General features: G+C 40.9%; 1 protein-coding gene across 1 annotated transcript in view; it reads right to left on the bottom strand.

Annotated features, from left to right (window-relative positions):
* slain1a (SLAIN motif family, member 1a) overlaps positions 1-21,516 on the bottom strand; it is a 127,113-nt gene that overhangs the window by 8,889 nt on the left and 96,708 nt on the right. The window contains exons 3-5 of the mRNA XM_069890315.1: positions 7,157-7,306; positions 4,935-5,267; positions 233-364 (exon numbers count right to left, since the gene is read on the bottom strand). Of these exons, the coding sequence (XP_069746416.1) occupies positions 233-364; positions 4,935-5,267; positions 7,157-7,306 (615 nt within the window). The remainder of the gene's footprint in view (positions 1-232; positions 365-4,934; positions 5,268-7,156; positions 7,307-21,516) is intronic.

Below are 21,516 nucleotides of genomic sequence, written 5' to 3'. Positions count from 1 at the left end.
GATATTAACTTTTAAATCATTTAAATAGTTAAACTTTATAAATGGCCATTGCTATGGTTGGATTCAAACTCGCATTTAAGGTTTGTTAGTCTGAGTCTCTGAATTGCTACTCTACAAACCTTACTACAGGGCCACCAGCATACACCGACCCTACACTGGCAGGATGGACATTCAGCGGACGACCTGACTAAACTCACCCGGCAAGGTTTGCTCTCAGGAAGTTTATACTCACATCCTGGTGACTGCAATCGTGGAATTCCATTCTGAAGATTTGAATCAAAGCTTCTGCTGTTCTTGAAAGCGTCCAGTGAGCCTGTAGTACTGAACGAACGTGCAAGATTTGGCATGCTGCGTCTAAGTTTCTCTGCAACAAAAAAAATGGCTAGGTCAATCACAAATCAAAGATTCATCCTATCTCATACTTTAGAGCAAGTTTACATGAGAACTGTATTTTAGAAATGAGTAAGAAACTGCTTGTGGTGTGAACCTGATATAAGTAAAGAACAATTCCACTGGAAAGTAACATGCAAGATTTGGCACGTTTCTCTGCAACAGAAAAAAATGGCTAGGTCAATCACAAATCAAACATTCACCCTATCTCACAATGTTTTTTAGTTTAGAATTTGACTTCTGGTCTGAACATCCAATGTGTCCACAAAATCAATCTTAGGGTGAAACAATGAGTCAGGCCTTTCAGCTCACAGAATCTGTGTATTCAAACAACCCTGCATTAATCCCATTCTTTATTCTTCCCACATTCTCATCAATATTCCTAGATTCTATCACAATGGCCAACCAAGCTCCCAGCAGTCATGTTCTTGAGATGAGAGAAGAAACCAAAGCCCTAGCAAGAAATTTACGTGGTCACAAGACGACTGAGAAGCCTTCACACCGGCAGCACCCGAGATCTGGAATGAGCACAGGTCTCCAGCAGTGTGAGGCACAGGCTCAATTAGTTGTGCTGTTGTGTTGCCCCTGATCAACAATAAAAAAATCCTGGGCCGAAAAGGTTTTTAATGTGTTTTGACACTTTTAAGTCACGTCTTCAGTAAGAATGATTCACTCAAGGTGCACAAAAAAATTGTCTAAATATTGAACGGACTTCCTAACCATAGGTAGCTCGGGGCAGTAAATATCATTGCTTTGCTTTTCAAACTGTTTAGAAGCTGGGAAGGAAATCCTGAAGTATTTGTTCGTGCAAAGATGAGCATTTTTTTTCTGGAGCCCTGTCTTGTGACAATGTCACTAAAGTACAGGCCATTGCCAAAATAACAAGACGACTGGTGCATTTTGTTCTCTCTTCCATACACGCTTGCAAATTGATACTCTATTTTTCATTACAAAGGAGAGAAAGAGAGAGAGCAAGAGAGAGAGTGAGAGAGAAAGTGAGAGTGAGAGAGAAAGTGAGAGTGAGAGAGAAAGCGAGAGTGAGAGAGAAAGCGAGAGTGAGAGAAAGCGAGAGTGAGAGAAAGCGAGAGAGAGAGAGAGAGAGAGAGAGAGAATCTGCTAAAGAATGTCCTGAGAAGTCAGCATGGCGAGTTCTATTTACAGCCATCTCGAGTCAAAGGATACGTAATACCTAAAGGTGAAATGTAAAGTGCAAGGAAAGTTAACAGATTTGACAATGTGTGGAGAGTGGGAGAAGTTAGAGAATCATACAAATCCTCCAAATCGGTGGAATGGATGTGATTGGGCAGCAAGGGCTCATGGGCCAAAAGGGCCTGTTACCGTAATGCATGTCTAAATTTAAATTAATCATAGAAAATGCAAGATCTATTTTTAAATGCTTTAAAACAATATCACACGTCGCCTCTTAGCTTTTCTATGTTGCTAACGAGATTCCCAAGAAATAAAGCCAATTTGTCTGCTGAAATGAGAAATTGTTTTTTGCCAAGCGGAGAAAAGAGTAAATTATAATAATAGCTAGACACACTTTGCTGAAGGAGCTCAGTGGATTCAGCAGCATCAGTGGGAGGGGAAGAATAGCCAATGTTTTGGATCGAACCTTTAATTAAGACTGGGGACATGTGTCTCCAAAATTGCAATCATAGCTTCATTAACAGTGGAGCAACTTAGCATTGTTAAATTTATAAGAGGAGCTCATAATGAATATATGGCATGCAGAAAAATATCAAGTAACAATCTTCTCCAAAGAGTGTTATATTTTTTCCAATTAAAATTAATAAATGGAAAAGGTATACTGTAAGGATATTGTGACAACCCTTTATCAGATTGGTAAGGAATTCAATCAGATCACATTGAGAAAGCATTTGGGCTGTTGAACCCTAACGAATGAAACCCTAATTATTTGCATTAATTTTAAATGAGTTTCTCTGCTATCCTGAGCTGTAATTGGCAAAATCATTTGCTGCCAACAATGAGAAATTGTGAAGAAAAGAAACTGCGAGAAGAAATCAATGAGTCGGACAGCAATTGGTAGAGGCAAAGGACGGTCGGCACTTCAGGTCAAGTACCTGCATCAAAACTGAGAGTGTAGAGGGAAGATCACCAGTCTAGAGGGAGGAGTGAGACTGAGACAGAGAGGTGACAGGTGGAACCAAACAAGGTGGATGGGCTGATGGAGCTAGGTGAGGGAAGGGTCATGGATGTGCGGAGACAGAGGATGATGGGTGATAGGTTAGAAAAATTAATCAGATTATCCAGACCCCCAGTATTTCTTGTGGCCTTATCAGTCCACTTCTTTTCCTTTATCCACCTTTCACATTTCCATCTACCCATCATCTATACACCTATCGACCTGGGTTTCTTCTCCCCAAGCACAACCTATCATGGTCCATCTCATTCCCATCTACCCAACATCTATCTATACACCTATCAACCTGGGTTTCTTCTCCCCAAGCACAACCTATCATGGTCCATCTCATTCCCATCTACCCAACATCTATACACCTATCGACCTGGGTTTCTTCTCCCCAAGCACAACCTATCATGGTCCATCTCATTCCCATCTACCCATCATCTATACATCTATCGACCTGGGTTTCTTTCCCCAAGCACAACCTATCATGGTCCATCTCATTCCCATCTACCCAACATCTATACACCTATCAACCTGGGTTTCTTCTCCCCAAGCACAACCTATCATGGTCCATCTCATTCCCATCTACCCATCATCTATACATCTATCGACCTGGGTTTCTTTCCCCAAGCACAACCTATCATGGTCCATCTCATTCCCATCTACCCAACATCTATACACCTATCAACCTGGGTTTCTTCTCCCCAAGCACAACCTATCATGGTCCATCTCATTCCCATCTACCCAACATCTATACACCTATCGACCTGGGTTTCTTCTCCCCAAGCACAACCTATCATGGTCCATCTCATTCCCATCTACCCATCATCTATACATCTATCGACCTGGGTTTCTTTCCCCAAGCACAACCTATCATGGTCCATCTCATTCCCATCTACCCAACATCTATACACCTATCAACCTGGGTTTCTTCTCCCCAAGCACAACCTATCATGGTCCATCTCATTCCCATCTACCCAACATCTATACACCCATCAACCTGGGTTTCTTCTCCCCAAGCACAACCTATCATGGTCCATCTCATTCCCATCTACCCATCATCTATACACCTATCGGCCTGGGTTTCTTCTTCCCTAACACAACTTATCATGGTCCACCTCATTCCATCTGCCCATCATTCCTCCTTCTCTGGTTTCACCTGACACCTTCCAGTCAATCTCCCCCACCCTCCCTCCAATTCTAAGGGACAACCCGGTTAGTATAGCGCAACGCCTTTACAGTGCCAGCAATTGGGACCGAGGTTTGAATCCTACCTGCCTGTAAGGAGTTTGTACGTTTGTACGTTCTCCCTGTGCCTGCATGGGTTTTCCCAGGGTGGGGGGGGGGGGGGCTCTGATTTCCTCCCACCATTTGAAACATGCCAGGGGCTGTAGGTTAATTGGAAGTAAATTGAGCAGTGCAGGCTCATGGGCTAAAATAGCCTGTTACCATGCTGTATGTCTTCCCTGCACACTCTCAGTCATGATGCAGGGCCACATTTTGAAATGTTTGCCATTGCTTTGTCTCCACAGATGTTGCTTGACATATTGATTTTGTCCAGCAGTTTGCTCCAGATTCCACCACCTGCAGCTTCTTGTGTCTCCAATGGCAAATTGTGAATGTGTCACTTAGAGCAACAACTGAGAACTTACATTTGATCCAGAGATAATTGATGTTTATAGAGCTCCGTCATATCTTTTTACTGAAACATTAATGTATCTTAGGAATGAATTGTAAATGTGAAAATGACAGCAGGTACATTGAATATGATGGTAACATTTTACCCAAGGCCGATATCAAATTGCTGTTAATGTAGCTCCACTGGGACATTCACCAAGGTTACTGAAAGTGCCTTTTGGCTCTGAAAACAGGTCAAATTTCAGTTTTCAGCAGTAAATCAGATTTAAATCAATATTCCACAGCCCTTTGGAGGCCAAAAAAGACCATAGCTTATCTGAGTAAATTTGAATCATGCAGTTGTACAAACATTTGCACATGCTGAAAGCGTTTTTAAAAATCCGTCAACTGCTACTTTGGAGTGCAATGTGACAATTTACATTGAGATTGCAGCGGCATTTTAACTTTGTCTGGTAGTTCCTTCCTTGAGCAAAGTTAATGTGAATGACTGTAAAGATCGGGCAAGGCAAGACAGGTTCTTCCACACGTGGTGAAGATGAACAAATTTCAGGTAGAAATTGATCTCCTGCTGGATAGGCAAAATGCGCAGAGATACTTGCTGAAACGATGAAGTTGCTATTTCAAAAGAGCAAACTTATCACATACAGTACAACAAAAAAAACCATATCTTTCAAGGAGGTTTTATTATCTCTCTGTTCCATGCTGTCACTGATTAATGTAAAATTAAAGGCAGTAGCTTTGATTTTCAGAACTTTACCTGCACTTGTCCGGTACTGGTGTTGCTCTGCAGTCTGACCCTGTGAGTAATAGGATGGATAAGCACTGGAATTCAAGTAGGACGAAAGCGTGGGACCCCTTCTGCAGTCTCTAATACTGGAAAAAGTCTGAGAGTGTGGCATACTCCGTAAGGGTGGAGAACATCTGGTGAGTCGAGGCTGGGGCGGAAGTTGGTCAAATTCTTCCTCATCTTCAAGACTGCAGCAGTCATATTCATGGTCACTACCTGCCCCGCGCTTTATTGAATACAGTGATGTACTGGAGCTACGTTGAGAGATAGTTGTTGAAGTGGAAGCATAATCTTGTCGTAGACCTGAAATTCAGGAAAGAGGACTAAAAATAGAATTAGGAAAACAATTGTGGCTTTGAGCAGAAACTCCCAATTTGGGAGTTATGAACCATACTGGAAAAAAGTTATGGGAAGCTCTCAATGAGGGACTTGTACAATAACATGTTGATTCATTTGCAAGAATTACAGCCTAACATACTTGAATAATCTCCCAGAGCCTTCTCCTGATAATCAAACATAATTTTTTTATGGAGTCAAATTGAATGAACTATTAATTCAAAATAAGCATTCCAATAACATAGTCCAGTTGGGGTTTAGTGCTGAACTAAGTAATTTGGTAATTTGAATTGTCCCTTTGAATTAGGAGTACATCTCAACTGCTTAAATAAATGAACATTAACACATTAAAGTGTATTCTAATTAATTTAGCAGTGTTACCTGGAGCTGTAATCAGTCTAGTGTGCATGTGTGGCTCTCTCTATTGAGTCAGAAGGTGTGAAGGTCTGTGTGTAAAAACCTAGCTTGAAACTCTTGTGCGACAATCAGGATGTGCCTTCCATCAGAGGAACTGTTATGTTTAGAAGTTCGCTGATCTAAGAACACTCTTAAGAAGAGTGCAGTGAACTGGGATGCACTGGTAGGGCGTTGTACTGATGGCTGGCTCCGCCCCTATCTGCTCACATATAACCCTGATTTCCCACCTAAACCCAGAACTCTTCCGAAGACCCTACCCATAGTATAAGCAAATAAAAGCGTTTGTTCTCCCTCCAGTCTTGAGAGCTTTTATTCGTGCTCCTGTTGAATCCTCAAACATTGTTTATTTTCAGTCAACATGAAGAAATGAATTATTGAAATAACATCACATTACTGTTTGCAAGAGCGAATTTTATACAAAATGGTTCTTGTGCTTTTTCATTAAAGCAGAGACTATGCATCAAAACCAAAAATGAAATTAGTAAGATGCTGAAAATCTGAACCCAAAACAAAAATGTCAGAAATATTCACCTGGCTACACAGCTTCTGCGTAAAAGGAAACAGGGTTCCCAGTTCAGGTCAAAGACAGCACTGAGCCAAAACATCACCTCTGCTTCTTTATCTATAGATGCTGCCTGACCCACTCAAGTAGCTCAACATCTTTTGTGTTATTTTCTTGCAGTTTAACAACTGCACCTTCATAGTACCATTGGAATTGAAAGCAATTCAGTTATGGACAATGACATTCTTCCCCCAGATGGTGATTCGAATTTGGACACACTGCCTGAGGAGATGGCGTGGCAGCTAAAAACACTTGAGAAGTTTCTTACGTTTGAGCACTTACATTGCAAAAAGCATGGATGGTTATGGGCAAAGGTTAGGTAAATGGGAGTGGTATGGATGAGAACGTAGCATGATCCGTTAGCATAGTTATGCAGGTCAATTGTCCATTTCTGTACTGTTCGACTCAATGAGCTCCCCGTTGAGCCAGTGAATCTTCATTCTCATCCCAAGAATGGGAACTTGGTGAAGAACTGCTTTTAAAAGGTAAATCGATTCAAATTTTTAAAGATGAACTATTTAAGAAATTGATCAGTGAATTGGTAATCTCTTCACTTTAGCTTCCGCTGACTTGCTATGTGTTTCCAGCAATATCTGTTAAAATTTCAAACCATTTCATTTGATTCAAAAGTAGTTTGTGTTGTGCTACATATTGCAAATGAGAATGGAAATTATGACTTGGAGATTCCCCGACCAAATTCAACCACAGGTCTCGTAGCAAATATTCCCAACTGTTTTCCATGGTGATATTTATTGAATGAATAAATCCATGGCTGCTCAACCATGATTTGATCTGCAAAATGGGGTCACATTTCAACCAAAGGTAAGTACCTCAACCACTGTTACCTGCCAAATTAGCGACACTTTGACACACTTACTTTCCTCTTGCAGTCTTGCCATAATCTGGACATCTGTTAAATCTTGTAGTTTGTAACCCATGGAGATGGACTCATCATCCAGCTCAGAAGTGCTCAGTTCACTGTCGATAGATGACTGTGGGCTGAGTGGAAGATTTCTAGTCGCATAAGCTGTTAACACATGTAAAAAGAGGCAGGTGTTAGTATCTTAAGGAATGAATTAACATTTTAAACTGCGCCAACATTTGCTACTCAGTCCTTTCTAAGATGATCTCGGAAGAAAGTAAAACATGCAATAAAAATATAGGTTCTACCTCTCATCGAAGCTAGAAAAGTGGTCGTAGCAGTCAGGATCCAGGGCTGTTTTGTGCCTTACTTACTTTTTGTCAAAGAGATTTTTACTGTTTCAATAAACCATTCAGACAGCTGGTTTTCAGTTTTCTGGAAATATGTTCTGTATAGTTTAATGAATTTAATTCATTAAACAATTCATTATCAAAGAATTCAACAATTCTCCTGCTGTGACATAAGCTATGTACATGATTGTCACAGGATTCAACAAATGAACAGAACCCAGCAAAGCTCTCCAGAAAAATCGTCCACTTTGACCTTCATTGACAATCTCCCAACGGTCAGAACAGAACCTGCATCAATCCAAGGTTGGCTGTAGATTTGATGTTTTATATTAAAAAATGGTGGCATTTTCGGACTGCTGTAATGACATCCCTGCAGGATCACATCGCTCCCCCTGTGAGGTATATCTGCCCAGTCTTAATGCCAACAGCTCCCTACAGGGTTTATAAATGACCTGTGATAGGAGTTGACAGTGTTTTATTTCAAACACTGTGACAAGATGGCGCCACCTAAGCATGGCAGTGGCCATGAGGGGTTGCAGACTCTGGGAAAGCTGTAGACCGGTGCCGGGCATCAGTAACAGGAGAACATCCCCCTCCCCACCCCGTTGAGAAGGAGAAGCACACGAACCTAAGGACGGTGACCATGGTGGCAGGATTGCGAGGAGCTCTGCGGCTGAAGGACAGACACAGGCGGTAAGCTGTTGATGGCTTGCGGGTGATAAACTCATACGGGTGACAAGAGGTCAAAGGCCTCTCACCAGGCTGCTGGAGGCTGGCTCATGAGAGCCAGATATCAGAACCAGGATTCGAGAGGATGCTGAGGGCAAGAAGAGCTCCTGAAGGGCTCTGGGTGCTTAAGGCTTCCTCATTGTGTCAGAGGTGTGGATCTGGGCTTGGGTTGCCAACAGTTTGAACTGCACTTACAAGGCTGCAGGAGTGCTGGAGGCGAATCCATGGACACTCTGGGGGGATTCTCTTTGGCTTCATTTTCTCTGCAAGGCAATGCTAGTGGTGATGTCAAATCTTTGTCTGCTTAATGGCACACTAAAGGCAATTTTGTGTACATTTCTGTTTTATTACATGGAAACCAATAGTATCTGAATTGATGAGATAAACAATGTGATTTATTGTCTTGGGATGCGGTAGAAATGTAATATAAATTTTGTTCCACAGCAGTAATTTGTTCTCAAAATTGGTGAAAGATGGCTACTGTACTGCAAATCCATTACTCTTAGAGTGAGATTTAGCAGAGACAACACCATTGATTCATTGTCAGGATTACATTTTCGCAAAAGGCAAGCATAGACTTTTTGTGTTTGAAGCTGTTTGATTAAAAATCCAGTCGGCCACCAAACTAATTTTGAAAGCTCTTAGGAATAAGGGGAGAGGTTTAGAATATGTGTGTGGCTATCAGGGGAGGATGTCTTCCCATGGAAGAACACTATGAGCAAATTGTAAAACTACCATCAGGTTCGTGCCCTTCACCACTGCTTAAAGCGTTTCTGGAACCTGTTCACACAATGAGGATTCAACACACCAAAGTTCTGGAGAAACTCAGCAGGTCGTCAGCAACGTTCCAGGCGTGAGCCTTTCGCCAAGCTGGGAGCAAAAAGCAGGCTGAATGAAAAGGTGGGGAGAGGAGTGGAGGGAGGAAGGGGCAGGGGGAGGAACACAGGATAAAAGTTAGGAGACCATAGGTGAACCTGTTTAGGAAGGTAGAAAAGAGAAAAGATGAGGTGGCAGGGGAGGGGATAGCTCACTGAATGGAAGGGGTGGGGAGCTCGTGTATAGGAGAAAGAGGGATGGGGAGAGAGAGAGAGAGAGAGAGAGAGAGAGAGAGAGAGAGAGAGAGAGAGAGAGAGAGAGAGAGAGAGAGAGAGAGGCAGGGAGGGATTTAAAAGGAAACTGTAGAGGTCAATATTACTGCCGTCTGGTTGGAGAGTGCCCTGACAGGACAGCAGCAGTTGTTCCTCCAATTTGTTGGGTGGCTTGGTTTGCCAGTTCATGAGGACATGTCAGTGTGGAAATGGGGTGGAGAATTAAGATAGTTGGCCCCTGGGATATTCCCGACATTGCTGCGGCATAGAGGAAGTAGCTCACAGTCTCTCAGTCTGCAACCAGTCTCTTCAATGTGGAGGAGACCACAGTAGGAGGTGACCACTGCAGATACACAAGTAGAGGGCTACCTTTCTTCCAAGGACTGTCTGGGGCCCCAAAATGTAGAGAGGGAGGAGGTGGAGGCGCAGGCGCAAGTGTAGCACTTCTTGCAGTCAAAGGGGTAGGTGCCAAGTAGGTGATTAATGGGAAGGGATGAGAGAGACCCCTGACCCTTCCTCCCACCACTTCTCCCCCCACCTTTTTATTCAGAAATCTACCTGCTATCTGCTCCTACCTTGTCGAAAGCTCAGGCCTGGAACGTTGGTCCCTGCAGAACGTGGAGAGGCTAGGAGAGGGAGAGACATGCCTGGTGTTGGGATCACCTTGCAGGTAGGGAAAAACGTGGATGGGGAGACAGGTGAGGTGGTTGGTGAGGACAGGCAGAAACCTGTTCTTGTTGCCAGAAAGGGTGAGGGCAGATGTGCAGAAAATACAGGAGTTGTGGTAAGGGCTAGGTTGATGGCAACAGAGGGTAAATCTCCCATGCTCTGGAAAGGTAGACCTCGTCCTGCAAGCAGATGCGACAGAGGCAGAGAAATTGAAAGAGGGGAATGGAATCTTTGCAGGGGATAGGGTATGAAGAGGTGTAGTCAAGGGTGTTTTATAACAAAGCAAACAGTAATAAAATAAAATACAATAAAAACCATTTTTCATTCAAGTTCAGACTTAGCATCTGCCTTTGTTTTTATCATAACTAAGATCAACAGAAAATTTGAAAGAGTTTCAAATACACTGCAATAAATGGCCAGATGATAAAATACCACAAAAGCCAGCTAAATGTTCCTCCCTCAGTACTGTCAAACCTGCTGGCTTTTTCTCTTACAACAAGTAGCCTCTTTAGAAACAGAACCAAAAGATACAGCTGAATATGAAAATCAATATGATGTGTGTGAAGTTGTAAGATGATTGGGAGTGTGGGGGGGAGGGCAAATCTTTTATGCATGTGACAAGGTGAAAGGAAAACCAAAGTAATCACACTGTTAAACTCCACAGGACAACTTCCAACTTTGGGGGTGGATGGGGTGGTGAGATTTTTTATTTCGGCCCAGTTGTCCATTATTACTTTGCTCAATTTCCCTTTCCAATGACTGCAATATTCCTTGCCGGCTAAGGCTGAAACCCTTGTGTGTGTGTGTGTGTGTGTGTGTGTGTGTGTGTGTGTGTGTGTGTGTGTGTGTGTGTGTGTGTGTGTGTGTGTGTGGTGTGTGTGGGTGTGTGTGAGAGTGTGTGTGTGTGTGTGTGTGTGGGAGTGTGGGTGTGTGTGGGTGTGTGTGTGTGTGTGTAAGAGTGTGTGTGTGTGTGGGTGTGTGTGTGGGTGTGTGTGTGTGTGTGTGGGTGTGAGTGTGTGTGTGTGTGTGGGTGTGTGTGGGTATGTGTGTGTGTGTGGGTGTGTGTGTGTGTGTGTGTGGGTGTGTGTGTGTGTGTGTGTGAGAGTGGGTGTGTGTGTGTGTGGGTGTGTGTGTGTGTGTGAGTGTGTGTGTGTGTGGGTGTGAGAGTGTGTGTGTGTGGGTGTGTTTGGGTGTGTGTGTGTGTGTGTGTGTGTGTGTGTGTGTGGGTGTGTGGGTGGGTGTGAGTAAAAGCAGTAACATTACTTGCTTTTCCCAATACAATAGCGATAGGATTCACAGGTAATGCAGAGATTTCTGTTTTGCAACAGTCCTGCTTAATCATCAACAGGTATCCAAGAGCTTGACTGGATTTCTTTTCTGCTTGATGTAATTTTTAAAAATATTTTATTTAAAGCCACAATAAATTTGTTCATTTTACAAGTATATAATTCAAATCCCAATACATGTGGTGTATAAAAAAGAGGGGAAAAAAGAGAAATATAGATCTGCCCAGGAACCACCCCACCCTTACATCCCCAACTAACCCCCTACTGAAAGAAAGGGATTAGAGCTCTTGAACAGGAGTTTGATTCCTATAATATTGAGTGTATAGAGAACTGGGAAGAAATAAAATATCAAAAATTCAAATAAATATTTAAACCCTCCTTTTGTAAATATGAGCTCCATATTTTCAAAAATATATAATATTTATCTCATAAATTATATGTTATTTTCTCAAGTGGCATACAGCTCCGAACCTCAGCAGGCCTCCATTCCCAACTTTATCTCTGATTTCCAAGATGTGGCCATGAACTTTTGAGTTACAGCTACTGGAATTTGCACAAATTTAACTTGATACATATTCAGTTTTAATTTAAATTTAATTCCCTTAACACCTCCAAATAGAAATAACAATGGTCCCTGTGGGAATTTAATCCTGGTTATTAGTTCTTAAAAAAAATTACCTATTTTCAACCAACAAGATCTAACTTTAGGACATTTCCAAATAGAATGCAGAAAAGTACCAACTTCTTGTTCACATCGAAAAACAAATCTGAGTAAATCTGATTCAATTTGTTTATCTTTTGAGGTGTCCGATATAACTGGTGAATAAAATCATATTGAACCAGTCTGTATCTCACATTTATTGTACTTTTCATAACTTCTTTACATCAGTCCATTTTCTCTCATCTATTTGTGTATTCAGATCTACTTCCCATCTTATTATTATTTTGTGGAATGCAGGTTCACTGCACTTGTAGTCTTCACAATATCTGCCTAACGGTGGGAGACGATACTGATTGTAGAGATTGAGGACAGTTTCACGGCCTCTAACCACCATCAACAATGCTGCAAGCTGATAAATCAAGAGAAACATTTTTAGTTGGCTTTGTGTCTGATGTATCTCCTTCCTGATCATCTTAACATCTCACTAGGGAAGGAATGTGGTTTTTTGTTTTGTCAACTCTTCTACACTGGACTAGTTAAGAAAGAATTTACAAAATGGAGGACTGATCTATTCAAATGCTCTTTGTGCTGTTGACAGATTCAAAAGCCATTTTAATCAAACTAGCTGAAGTATGAAGTAGCTCAGTGATTAGTAAATTTTTGTTGTGATGTGGTATATTTGGTAAAGTGCAGTTGTCCTTTACATTGAAATCATTCTCAATCCTAATAATAGTTGTTGCTTTATTGAGTCCTAGATTTATGGAAAGATGCAGCAGGGAAATAAGCCCCATGGCTGACCAAGTCCATGCCAATCATCAATCCGTTTACACCCTGTGATAGTACAGATTCTATCACCAATGTGTATATGTATAGATTGTACTGTAGGATGACTGTGATTGGCTAAGAGCGTAGCCACGCCTACTGGCAGGTCTTAAAGGGTTGTTCCAAGCCAGACCAGGTCATTCCGGACTGGTCAACCTACATGTGATACGCTCTAGTCTTTTAGTGAATAAAAACCTTGGTTTGGATCAATAACCCTTTGATTCTTTCGACGCGCTCTACACACCCATCTCACGTTAATACCATTTTATTCTCTGCAAACTCCCTCCATAATTTTTACCAGCTTCCTCCAGATTCTACCCCTTTATTTACAATGCCAAATTATCCTTTACACCTTTAGCATTTGGGAACAATCCACAGTGACTGTAGGAAACCATTGCAGTCACTGGGAGAACATGCAAACTCCACACAAACAGCCCTTGTGGTCAACTTTGAACCCAGCAAGCTGGTACCACAAGGCAGAGACCTACTAGCCGCACCACTAATCACCTAAAACTTGGATACGGACAAAAAATTATTTTCTCCTCCCTGTATCCTGCATTAAATTCAAGATTCCATGAAAACAACCCTTGGCACATGATGCCATTTTGCTTGTGTACCCCTTCAAAAAAGCTTTCAGGTTAATCTCACTGTGTTCTTCTTTACTCTTTGCCTTATCATTTTCTCCCTTCAAGTATCTGTCCAATTCTTGCTGCTTTAGAATTTAATCTCTGCTTACATACAATTTTTCCCAATGATTTCCAGATGAGAAAACTGTTAGACATAAAATTGCCCAATAGCCAGCGAAATCTGTGCAAATACTCCACAAAATCAAGCCCATCAGATCTTTTCCTTTGTTCTTTCCCTGCAGCACTGGGATATTTTCTACCTCAAGGTTGTATCCCCCTTCAGCCTTTGGTAATGAGCAATAGCGTTCCTTTCTTTCTCTTTCTCTCTTCCTCCCACCCATCTCTCTACAGTGGACCATCCTTCAGTTTATATTTGGGCAAAGATAAATTATTATTTTCAAGAATTCCATTCATTGATTGGATAGTTAAGAAGGCCTCCAGGATACTGGGATCCATTAATAGGGGGACTGAGTTCTGGAGTAGAGAGGTCATGTTGTAACTCTACAAATCTCTGGTGAGTCCACACAAGAGTATGTGGCCATCACATTATAGGACGGACGTGGAAGCTATGGGAGGGTGCAGCGGAGACTTAGCATGATGTTGCCTGGTTTGGAAAACAAGCCTAATGAGGCAAGGTGAACAGAGCTGGGACTTTTCCCTTTGGAGTGTAGAAGGATGAGAGGAGACTTGATAGTTCACAAGATTATGAGAGGCATAGGGTGGACAACCAACTCGCATCTCCCAGGGCAAGAATAGCAAACACCAGAGGACATATGTATAAAGTGAAGGGAGGGAAGTTTAGGGGACACTTCTTGGGTACGTTTTTTACACAGAGAGTAGTGGGGGCCTGGAATGCCTTGTCAGGGATGGTGATGGAGGTTGAAATATTAAGGATATTTAAGGGACTCTTAGACAGGCACATGGATGAAAGAAAAATACAGGGTAGGGAGGGTTTAGTATTTTTTTAAAGGAATATATGGGTCGGCACAACATCAAGGGCCAAAGAGGCTGTACTGTGGTGTTCTATAATCCATGTCAAGCTTTAAAAACCAAGCCCAATTTCTTATTTCTGCCTCTAACAAAGTTTGCCACTAGTAAAATAAGGTCAACCCCCAGAAAGCAATGTCTCAACTAACTCTAACTATAGAGGCAAATCAATAATAATGTTAATTAATAGCAGTTATCATCTTCAATTCAAATAATAATGATTTTGCTATGATATTGAAATTACTTTTATAGTAACAGCATACAAGCACATGAAGTGTATCTGGAAACTTTTTCTATTCAACCCCACTGATATTTTGCTGTTTCTTAAAACAATGCATAGAGAATTTTCAGTTGAACACGTTGTTACAATGCAAATGCATTGTATTGGAATTTCTCTGCATTAATTCATCAATCTTGAAATTCTTACTTTCTGATGACAGATACTTTTCTGGAACATAATGAAAATAAGGTAGAGCTATTTAAAGTTCCAAATACCACAATTTAGTAAATTAGAAACATTGAACTCTACTTCTGAAATTCGAATTGATTGCAATAGAACCAAAATCTCTGAAGAATATTCAACATGCACTCATTAAAACATTGCACATTGAGTTTGTGCAAATCATGCTGAAATGTGGTTGGGAAATTACAAGAATTAAACTGCCTTCCATGCCTACAGTAGTACAACAAGGACACAATCGCATTCCGAGCCAACTTAGCACATTTAAATCCTTACATATATGGAGCAGATTTTCTCTCAGGAAGAAGTTTTCAAAAGAAGACATCAGCATTGTCAGCATTATTTTATGGCATTTGAATTATTCTTGAATCTTGATTTCACTTTTTTTAAAAAATCGAAGACTTAATCCAAAGAGATGAGATGATTACGTCGGTTTTCCTTCATGGAAATAATATTGGTGGTGCATGCAGGTGGCAGTATAAATGCAAAGCTCACAAAAAGAGAAATGAAACATATTGAATCTGTTCCAGTTTTATACTCTACCTGTTTTTTCAGGGATTAGTAATTGTTTAGTAACGGGTTTGTAGAGGCTTTGAGAGCTAAACCCATTGGTATATGGACTGTACCCTGCAAACGGACTACATGGAAGGCCAGAAGAGTAAGAACTCGAAAAGAGACTTTTCCAACGATTGGCTTTTGAGGGAAAGAAAGCAAAGACACAAAATTAGATTTGACAAAACACCAGAGAAGTGATTGCTTAAAATAAAAAAAATTATATAATTACAACATAGATGTGTTTCATGCAGTAATGCAGTAATAGCAACAGCCAACTCAAATGACATGGTTTAAGATCTTGGGAACCTGCTCACTAAATGTACGTCAGTTAAAAACTCACCAAAACTTGGTGCTTAACTTTGTAATGAACATGCCAGGCTAAAAGAAAAGTTATTTTAATTACTTATTTTCCCAACATGTCCTTCCAGTTCTAGCAGATTTACAGTGGAACCAAGACATGAAAGAATTTAATGAGCCACCCATCCATAACTTCTACTGGTACTGCACAGGAACAAACTGAGGCAGCAATAACATGGTTCTCCGGTGGTGACTTTCACAGCTAACTAGGCTTGAACTTTTCCTTTTCCATATCACTCCATAGGAGACATGGGAGAATAAATTTTCCCAATTTCCACAGCTGGGGTTGCTATGGTAATCATTTTGCTCTCCCCACAAGTAGTGGATTAATTTAAAATGTAATGGCCAGACGGGAAATATGATCCCGAGGATTATTTGATGGAAGAAATAAAAAAGCAAAACTACTTCAGATGTTGGAAATCTGAGATAAAAGAAGAAAACGCTGGCGTCAGGCAGCATCTGAGGAGAAGCAAGGTGAATGTTACTGGTTGATGGTATTTCATCAGACTCACAGGACCGCATTGTTAACTTTGTTGCTCGTCTTCTGCAGATGCTCTATGATCTGCTGAGCTTTTCCAGGATGCTTTTATTTTTCAACAAAGTAACCTTAAATAAAGAATAACAGGGAGAGAAATCGTCCAGTGGCAGAGCTAAGAAAATAGCTAACTCATCTAAGCCTGATTGGACCCAAATTTGAAAGTTGGGCTCAGGTCTTTGGGCTTGCAACAGCTGAAGGCCGGTCATTTTTTATTTTAACACTAAAAGAGATCTCTAGTTCAATTTCCTTTGCTGCATTCCTCTTGTACTGACTTAGTCTTGAAAAGCCCATTCACCTCAGTTAAATAATTAGATACCAATCCTACCCTACATCCACCTAGCTTCTGTTAAAGTCATAAAAACTTCCAGCTTCAGTTACAAAAGTAGCAGCAACTTCTCTGACACCTTCACTGCAGGCTGTAGGTGAATTTCACTGACAAGTTCATGTTTATTGATACATGCAGCAAGATGGAGGTTGTTTGGTGAGCAGACCAGTAGACATCTCATAGACAGAACAACAATTAAGACAGAGTACAAAACTGCAGTTACAGGGATAGATAAGTTGGCACAGAGGAAACTTAACACTATTCTTCTTTTCTGGGGTCCATTAATGAGTGTGATATGGATAGGAAAGAAACTGTTCTTGAATCTGGTGGTGTTAGATCTCTTACTTACGAATCTTCTTCCTGGCGGGAAGAAGTTGAAGAGAGCGTGGCCAGGGTCAGATGAGTTTTTTTAATCTATTGCCTGATTTTACTAGACAATGGGAGTTATAGATGAGGTTGATGGAGGTGGATGGGGGTACAAGTGATGGCCTGAGCCATATTCACAACTCTCTGTAATTACTTGTGGTCTTGGCCAGAGCAGTTCCCTTACCATACACCGATGCACCCTGACAAGATGCTTTCACTGGTGCCCCTGTAGAAGTTGTTGAGGGATGTTGGTAACATACTAAGTTTATTCCGGCTTCTGAGGAAGGAGAAGGGCTTGTGGGCTTCCTCAGCCATTGCATCAATGTAGGTGGAGCAGGTCAAGTCAATGAGGTGATTTAACCCAAGGGACTTGAATCTGTCCACTATCTCCACTTCAGCATTGTTCATGCAGACCAGAGAGTGAGCGCCACCCTTCCTCTTAAAGTCTATAACCAACTTCTTAGTCTCGCTGACATTGCTATCCTGACATCAAGTTTCCATCTCTCTTCTGTACTCCACTTAATTTTTGTTCATGCTGCTGAACATGGTGTAATCTGCAAATTTATAGATGGAGTTGGAACTGTGTTTAGCCGCTCATTTCTGGGTGTACAGGGAGTATAGTGGGGGATGAGTACACAGCGTTGTGGTGCCTTGGTGTTGAAGATGATTGTGGAGGGGGTCTTGTCACCAATCCTCACTGAGTCTGCCTGTGGGATAGAGAGCCATGGATACAAATGCAGAGAGGATGTTAAGATCAAGGTCATGTAGCCTGGGGATTAGTTTGAATTTAAATTTAGACACCAGCATGGTAACAGACCCTTTCGGACCATAAACCTATGCTGCTCAATTATACGCAATTGTCTATGACCCACCCCCCCCCCCCAATACGTTTTGAATGGTGTGAGGAAACCAGAGTACCCGGAGGAAACCCATGCAGACACTGGAAAACATAAACTCCTTACAGCGCTGGATTCGATCCCGGTGGCTGGTGCTGTAACAGGATTGTGCTAACTGCTACGTTAACCGTGGCACCCTTCAATGATGCGGAAAGTGGAGTTGTAATCAATAAATAGCTCCCAGAAAACCATGGCAAGGAATTAATTATGAACATTTAATAACTCTTAAAAGTGTAAGTTCAAGATTCAAGATTCAATTTATTATCATAGTGTCGTATTACATGAAATTCTTTTTGCCTACTTCAAGGCAGACAGATTCACCACCAGCAGGAATTGCCTTAGTGCCTCTTAGAGTTCTTACAGTCACAGAAAGAGATGCAAAAGAGAGGCCCCCACTGGCATTAAAAAATGTTTCAGCTTGGAAATAGGTTGTTCAGTCTAGAGAGCCTTTATTGGTTTTGCTGAAAGGTCCTATCCAGTTCTTGGCCACTCACTGCTCCCAAAGGGATTTTCTTTCTTTCCTTACATTTTCTCCCTTCTTCTATTGCAAAATGGAGCTTGTTGTTTCTTTGATAGCCTTTGAATAGTACAGAAATGTATGTGTTCCACTGGATCCAATTGCACATAACAATAACAATCCCTATTTAATCTATCAATTTCTCTTCTTATGGGTTGTGTTTAATGTTACGAGCCCAAAGGACCCCAAAACCCAGCAGCAATAGAATTTCACCAAGACAAATAGTTACATAAATAAAAGTAGTTTTTTTTTATTTTCTTTAAACATAAAAACAGGATCAATCTTTAACTTATTAATATTAACTTAACCTCCTTCTAATTCTAAGTGCACATGTATGTAAAGTTCTTTGATTCACAGTCCAATCTCACTTCTCACTCCTCCAAGTTCACTGGTATCAGGCAATTCTTATACTATGCCCGGGATTTAACATTTATGAATTTTCACCAAAAAGTAATTGGTTACCGCTCAGGAAGGTTCTTGTTGATTTCAGAGAGAGATTGATTGCTCGTTGGACACTGATCGCTTCCGATCAGCCACTTCAGTGTCTTGCCGAAGAAACTTGCCCAATCATGGGTTTTCCAAATTATAACCTCTTCTTCCAGGTCACCACAGAGTTCCTCTTGTTTCCCTTATTTCAGAAGAAACACTTTAGCCAGCCATTTCCTCTTGTATCGACCACATGGGTTTTGAACAGGGTGAACTCAGAACTCACAACCCATCTTCAAAATGGGGTTTTAAACAAGCTGCCAGCTTGTCATGACAGCAGAAACCAGTTCACTCTCTCTCTCTCTCTCTCTTAGAGAAAGCCTGTTTGGTCTGCTTGTAAAACCATATGACTTTCTTAGAACAGCAAACTGCATCCAGACAGATTTTGGCACCGGACCCAATCTTCTGATTGCTTTCTAAAACAATAATCCATTACTCCACAGCATGTCCAATTAACACCAACTTGTGAAGTCCTTATAGGCATTCTTCAAAGTTTTTGTAAAGGCACTCGGAGCCTGGACTATCTGGCTTGAGATCTGTTATATGAAGTGTTTGTGTTTGTTTGTGACCTACACTAAACCACCACAATCTATCTCCTTCAAAACATATCTATATACAATATAAAACATGATATAATCCATCACACTATGTACCCAGGAAGTCACAGAAAGTAAGAATTTCACTGGACCAGTATATTGTATTTACGTATAGGATAATAAACTTTATTAATTCATTCTCTTCTTTATTTGGTTAACAAAGTAAATTGAATGCCTATTTTCATATAAACCACATATTATTCAAAACCTAGCAAAATATTAACTGATTTTACTGCAACTTCTTATTTGCCTTATTTTAACTGAGAAAAGTCTGTACTTGTGATTGCATTTTCCTCAACCCTACTTGGGTATTGCAGAGAACTGTCCGGAAGGTTGACTGATTTTTCAGTTCCATTCATTTTAAGTGAAAATAATTCCTCAGAAATTCACTTGGATTTCCACCCATTTTGTTTGAATTCTGACAAGGTGGAAAACTGCTTTCCTTCTTTTTTGAAGGTGAAGTCATCCATCCCTTGCAGATGGAGTAGCAGATAGACATTGAAGAAGAAATCAATCAGAATGCATAGAAGGTAAGAAGGCAAGGAAATCATGATGGGTCTTTGTACAACACTGATTCAATTACAAATGCCAGACTCCAAGACAAAGTAATGTCTTGGACCAAATACATAAAAAAATTATAAACATTATTCCAGGTAGAAGGGACTTTGGATATTAGGACTTTGGACTGGAGAAGCTGCAATGAGTTTGCAAGAAGTTTGAGACAAGTTATTTTAAACTTGTGATGGAATAGATGGAGAATAAATTGATCCCATAGGCGAGGGATCAGGGAGCAAAACGCAAGTCAAATATTTTGACACAGTGACACATAGTTAGGGTCTGGAGTGTACTGCTAGTAGTGGAGACTGATTCAATGGCGCATTCAAAAGAGAGCTTGATGGGAGTATCTGAAAGGAAAGATTTCTGCAGGGCCACAGAGTTTCATTGACGTAGAGTTGATATGAACTCGCTGGGCCAAATGGTTCTCTTCTATTTTGTGAATTAAAAAGTGAGTGGCTGCAGAACAAACCAAAAGGATTTGAGTTCCATTTCACAATTTAACTTTAAAAATAAACATGGGTGTCAAGTTGACAGTGGTGACGCACCTCAGCTTGCAATGCCAAGGTCTTGCCCAATTTTCTTGCAATCTGAGTTCATCCTAGCATGTTGGCTAAGAAATTCTGTTTACAAAAAGGCTTGCCAACAACTGTGGCCATTGTAATACTGGCCTCTAGTGATATACAACCTGCCTCATCAGTGTCCAGTGGAAAAGGAAATCTATCCTTGTCCAGTCTGGTCTATATTTGACCCTGGATCTCAGGAAGCAATAGAGACAGCCTCATTAAGTATATTTAAAACAGATTTAGAAAGACTTTTCTCATAGTAGTGTGATGGGGAAAGGCAGGGAGGTGAAGCTGTGTCCACGGCCACATCAACTATGATCTTGATAAATTGCAGAGCAGGCTCGACAGGCCAGATGTCCTATTCTTGCTCCTATTTCTTATGTTCTTATGTAATGTAGTTGACTCTTAATGGCCTCTAAAAGGAAAAGGAAGCCTCTCAATCCACCAGTAATAGGAACTAAAGAGGACTGATGCCTGATTTTTTTTAAATCAATTTGACCTGAATTTGTAACCATCAATAAACATGAAGAAAAGCAATCCTTATATTTCAAATAAACTTCGTTCTAATTGCAGCACTATTTCAGGATAAAAGGATTATGACTAAAGTCGTGTGCAATGAGGCTTAGGCTGCATAAAGAACAATATGTCAGGAAGCATATTTTAAATTTAGCAGTAAAATCTGTAGACATCGCAGTTGAAGTAAAAACACAAAACGCTGGAGAAACTCAGCAGGTCAAAGAGTGTCCTTTATAGAGAAAATGTAAAAATACACGTCCGACATTTCGGACTTGAGCCCCTCATCAAATTTAGCATGTTTGGTAATATAAGAATCTAATACTGACCAAGGAGTCTAATGATCCAAAAGCTGCTGTGAGGTACATGGGGCACGATGACCTGAAACCTAAAGTAAGTATTAAAGCAAATTCAATGCTGAAAAAAG

The sequence above is a fragment of the Narcine bancroftii genome, chromosome 7, assembly GCF_036971445.1.
Source record: "Narcine bancroftii isolate sNarBan1 chromosome 7, sNarBan1.hap1, whole genome shotgun sequence".
Classification (NCBI taxonomy): domain Eukaryota; kingdom Metazoa; phylum Chordata; class Chondrichthyes; order Torpediniformes; family Narcinidae; genus Narcine; species Narcine bancroftii.
This window is presented reverse-complemented; position numbering and strand designations above follow the sequence as displayed.